At 52.8% G+C, this 5,572-nt stretch overlaps 1 protein-coding gene across 1 annotated transcript; it reads right to left on the minus strand.

Moving 5' to 3' along the window:
- Positions 1-2,014: 2,014 nt before the first annotated feature.
- Positions 2,015-3,670, minus strand: rai2 (retinoic acid induced 2; the record flags this gene model as incomplete). The annotated part of the gene is made up of 1 exon (XM_080506372.1): positions 2,015-3,670. The coding sequence occupies one exon, from the start codon at positions 3,668-3,670 to the stop codon at positions 2,069-2,071; it is 1,602 nt and encodes a 533-aa protein (XP_080362498.1). The 3' UTR covers positions 2,015-2,068.
- Positions 3,671-5,572: the final 1,902 nt, after the last annotated feature.

Consider the following 5,572-nt stretch of genomic DNA (forward strand, 5'->3'; position numbering starts at 1 on the left):
TCCAAAAATTAAAACGTGTACATGTGTCTTAAACGATTACACTCGTTTTTCTTCTCATTAATATCCTGACATTTAGATCTTTTTACGAAACCAACGCAAGTTAAAACTTCAACACTAAAGCAATTTAAACAAAGTGTGACACTCGGTCCGTTTGAATTTCATCTTTTATTATTCTCTGTCTTTTCAACGTCTTCAGTTCAGTTTCCATGGCGACGAAGCGTCTGTCCCTCTGGCTTCCCCTCAGACCAACAAAGGACACGGACACGATGGCAGGTTTGAACTTCTCGGAGGTTTTAGTTCACGTCCATAGGGAAAAGAACACACGACACGGTAACTGCAAACATTTGACCCGTCGGCAACAAATCCACTGCCGCGTCTTCGTGAACCGTCGGGAGGCTGTGACTTCCTGTCAGCTAACCGTCGTGTAAATATACACAGCGTATAAATAAAAAGTCGTACAAATAATAAATTAAGTGAGATCCTGGACGATTTGCAGAAGTGCAGGCGAGGAGACCGGTCCTGGACCTTCTGGGACTGTTTACGTACAGATAAATAAAGAATGTGCAGAAAGCCAAGCTTCCAGGTATTTCCCCTCTCTGCTGCTGCTGCAACTCACATTCAGAGAATCACAACGAAGAGAAGCTTCAGTTTGAGCACAAGAAGTCGGACACCCTGTATCTTCTGAACTAAACTAGGACAAAGTGCACTGGAGGGATAAATTAACACTCACACACTAATGTACATCATCATCACCACCACCACGCCATGTTCACTACGGTGCTCTCAACATGGCGTCTGTCCACAACCAGGGGGCCACGGGGGGGGGGGGGGGGGGTTGATACCAACAGGTCTGATTGGAGGAGGGGAGGGGGGGAGGGGAGGAAGAGGTGGGGAAGAGGAAGAGAGGTGGAGGAGGGGGAGGAGAAGACGAAGAGGAGAGGAGGAGGAGGAGCAGAAGAGGAAGAGGAGGAGGAGAGAAGAGAGAGAAGAGAGGAGGAGAAGAGGAGGAGAGAAGAAAGAGAGGAGGAAGAGGAGGAGGAGGAAGGCTCTGATCAATATGGACTCTAAACAGACTAATCACACACTAATACATAAACTCTTCCTCTCAGGAAGAGGAAGTGAGGAACCAGATCATTTCTTCTTCAGACTGAAGTCAGAACCAGAACTAGAACCAGAACCAGAACCAGAACTAGAACTAGAACCAGAACTAGAACTAGAACCAGAACTAGAACCAGAACCAGAACTAGAACCAGAACCAGAACCAGAACTAGAACTAGAACCAGAACTAGAACTAGAACCAGAACTAAAACTAGAACCAGAACCAGAACTAGAACCAGAACCAGAACCAGAACCTCCACTGAGGACGTGTGGATGGAATCGGGCGTTACAGTGTTTTGCTGCCTTGCAATACTTTCCTTACATTAAAACACGCTGGTAAAAAAAAGGTCTGTTTAAATATGAAATCAATGACGACGTCCCTTTTGTTCCTGCTCCTTCACAAAGTAAGGATCTTTTGTTGTGACGAACGGCGTCTGCTAGCATGAATTAAATGAAATTGTGACTGGCGCTGCAAAGCCGTCATTAGCCCGTCATGCTAAATCCGTCACCCGTTCACAACAGCGCCAGCGGCTTCGGTTAGCTATCGACGACGACGGGAATCTCCAAAGATGTGACCAGTTGCAACGTCTCAGTGGAGAGGAGGCAGGACGCCTTGCTTCAGGGCCTTGCTTCAGGACTCGTAGAGAAACGACACATGGAAAGGAAGGGTGAAACTCTGCTGTGACGGTATCGTCAGACCGGTTGTTCTGACGTCTCTGCACTAAAGACGTTTCCAAAGCAGCACCAGGAGCCCATTGAGCTGCCGGACACACAGAATCGGTTTCAGTAGAACACCGGCGACGAGCGGTTCAGGAAGGTCCAGCGGGAGGCCGTCCTTCACAAGCCTCACGTCTGCAGCCAAACTCTCCGCTGTGATTGAAGGTAGAAGAGTTAAGAGTTCCGTCCCACGCCGTCTCCATGTGTCCCACGTTCTCCACTCTGCCGGTTCTCCCCCCTGCGGTGCGTCGTCTCACTTCCTTGGGAGCAACGCCGCGAGTCTCTGCTTCTTGATTGGGAGGAAGTGGATCTCCTGGGAGCTGACCTTCTTCAGTTTGATGGCTCTGCTTTTGGAGACCTTCTTGAGGGGGTCGTTGGGGTTGTGCTGCTCCTCGTGGGACCCCGACGCCACGCCGTACAGCTGCTGCAAGGACGCCCCCTGGCTGTCGTTCCGTTTGATGGAGAAGTTCTTGGTGGACACCCCCGAAAGGCCTTTGATCTTCCCACAGAGGATGGCGGGGATGGCGTCTTTTACCGACACGATGACCTTGGCGGTCTGCGAGGTGCTGACGATCTCCAGGTTCCCGGCGGCGTTCAGAGCCGCCTCTGGACCCATGGAGCTGGACCCGGGGACGCCGCTGTCCACCAGCCACTTGTGCTGCCGGCTGAACTCCAGCGACGCCAGGCTTCCCAGGAGTTTGGAGTCCAAACTCTGAGTGCATTCAACGCCGAGAGACAAAGAAGTGCCACTCGTGTCCTGTCCGGGCCGCGAGGCCGGATCCCTTCCCAACGCCGCGCATCGTTTTTTCACACCAGGCACTGACAAGTCAAGCACGCTGTCCTGCTGTGGACTGGGATATTCTTGTTTTGGTTCAATGGGACACGGCCGGACGGAAAGGTCCAGCGCCTGTCCATCTTCCAGAGGAAGGGAGGAGGGAGACACATTGTGTGACTGGAACGGGGTCGAGCATTTCCTGGTGGACAAAGTGGGAGAGGTAGTGTCTTTTGGTGAAGTCTGAGTGCTTTTGCTCACAGTGCAAACCGGTTTTGGCACGCTGCCCTTGGAGTCGTCGTTCAGAGGTACTGGGATGGGGATGGGGAGGGGAACCGGCAGAGGCACTGGCAGGGGAATGATAACCGGATAAGGGACTAGCAGTGTGGCTGGTGGGACCAGAGGGGCCAAAGGGGAGGTGTAAGGAGGCGTCAGGGGAGGGACGGGGAAGAAGGGGGAGCCCGGGGACTGGCAGGTGGAAGCGCCGGTCTGGGAAGGGAAGAGGTCCTGCAAGATGGCCGTGAACGCCGGATTCTGGAGGAGAGAGAGCAGGTTAGCGTCCTGCATCTGCCCCGCGGACTTGTGCTCGGCGGCGGGAGGCAAACCAAACGCCAGGGGGTTCTGACACAGGATGTTGTTCTGGAGAGGCAGCGGTGGGCAGGCGGCAGTCTGAGGAATTGCAGAGGGATTCATGTGCTGGAGGACCTGCTGGTCCAGCACCAAGGGAAGGGACACGGGGCTTTGGCTCGCGATCAAGTAAGGCGACGCCCCCATCTGAGCAAGTTGAGGCACGGCCGCTCCGGCCATCTGCAGGTGAATGGGCAGCATCAGTGGACTTTCTCCCAGACACACCGGGTGCAGTACGGTCGTAGCCACTTTCAGAGCCACTCCTGCAGCAGACTCGGAGGCGGGGCTGACCAGCGGCGGTGCGGCAGCAGGCGCCACCAGGCCGGAGAGCCCCCCTTTGTTGCAGGGCTCGGCCGGGTTGAGTGGATTTATTCCACGTTCCTCTTTGCCGGCGACCTCCCCCCCCCCCGACTCGGCGTTGCACACTTCAGTTGGAGGTCCTGGACACGTCGTCATGGCCCTGGACACGTCGTCGTTCTCCTCCATGATTCAGCCTCAGGACTCAGTGGAAATCTTCATCAAGCGTTAGTGACGGGTCTCCGCCATCACTCTGGCTGGCAGCCCTGAAACACAGGAAAGAGGGTCTTCAGTGACGACAACGACCGTCTCACAACGCTCCAGGATGTTCCTGTGAAACAGATCAAAGGCTATGAGCTGCTGAGTGATGTTGAGTTTGTCCTCGTCTGCATGTTGGGCCAGAAGAGATGGACGACAAACTGCGACCCCAGAATAACCTGTCTGGGTCGAGAGCCAGAGAATCTCCAACACAACAACTATCAGGTGACTTTGTGTTGTGGAAGAAGTTTAGGTGTTGAAAAGAACCAAACCTCGTGTTATGAAGCAGGAACAAGTCGGTTTAAGAACTGAAAGTGATCGTTCAGTCGTCTTTCTGCTCTCAAGATGAGGATTAAGGACCGATCACACTGTCAGAGTTGAAGAACTATTTCTGAATACACGGAATTACAAGACAGTAATTAAACCTCAAAAATGCTTTGCTGAATTACCAACAATGAAAATCTTTGTCGTCCCTCTGATCTGAACACAGTTCTGTTTCTATTCTGCTGCTTTGGTTCCCTGATTATAAACATAGTGTAAAGCCCCCCCAACCCCCCCCCACATGTCTCCTTCGCTTTAGCCGAAGAGTTTAGCCTGGGGTAATAATCCGTACGCTGCCGGAGGGATGAGGGAAGCTTTTCATGAACACGATCCAGGGACCCTGAGCTGAGATCTGCACAGAAAGGGTCAGAAGAAGAAGACGAGCCTGTTCTGGACCGTCGACCCATCAAGACAATCAGCCTGTCCTCCTCAGGACATGACACCTCCACACAACACATGTCCTGCCTGCACCGCCGGCCGACCCCCACCCCTCCCGGGGGCCTGGAGGAACAATGCACCGCCGTGGGCCAGGTCAATAATTCATACTGACCGGAGCCCCGAGGATCGTTTTCACCTCTTTCAAACAAGGACATTCAAAAAAGCGACAGACTTCCTGTAACATCAACGAAGCTGATAAACTCTTCAGTACATGCAGGCAGTAACACTTTTCATAGACCTTATGACACCTTCCCTTGGTGTTGTGTTTCCCCAGAGAGAGGAACCCTCAACCCCCCCGGCTGCCTCCAGATTCTTCTGTTCTAGAGACGAGACATTGTTATGGGCCTCTGATGGATTACTGAGGATTCTCCGGCCAGGCGCTCGGCTGATAATCTCGTCGTGGACTCATGCGTGGAGAAGGTCTGGGAACTGTCTGATTGTCTTGAAGGACCCAAGAGAACCTTCAGCACAATTACACTTTGAAACCCTGTTTCATATTGTGTGTTCAGTGTTCGTCTACCACAGTTTCTGCCTGTAGGCTGTTCAGACACACACACACACACTGAAACTCTAATGCACCCTATATTTCACTATTTGGACGTCACACACCAGGGAGTTTGAGACACGTCCTGCTTGATATCGTGGTCACGAGTTCAGTGACACTCCGCCGCCCTGCCTCCATGAAAGACGTCTTTCATGGCGAAGACAAGCCGACGGTCAGAGACGCCTGATTTTGCCCAAAGTGGGGAAACTAAGTGGACTAATGACGGCACTTAGCCGCGGTGGAAAACGCCTTTAATGCATGAAGTCGATCAGAAAGCGCGTTGTGGTGTTGTGGCGTTGTGGCGTTGTGGCGTTGTGAGCGACGGGCCTCGTCACTTCAATCCTGAGGGAATCAGACAAGAGACAACGATCCAGAGATCGTTCTTCCCTCTGCTCTCTGACTCAGTGACTTTATTTGGTCTCACATGAGGTCAAAGGTCACGTCCAGCTCAGTAGGAGACTTCGGCGGTCCCAGACGTGTGTTGAGTCCGTGTGTTCAGC

This window comes from Blennius ocellaris (assembly GCF_963422515.1).
Source record: "Blennius ocellaris genome assembly, chromosome: 12".
Taxonomy (NCBI): domain Eukaryota; kingdom Metazoa; phylum Chordata; class Actinopteri; order Blenniiformes; family Blenniidae; genus Blennius; species Blennius ocellaris.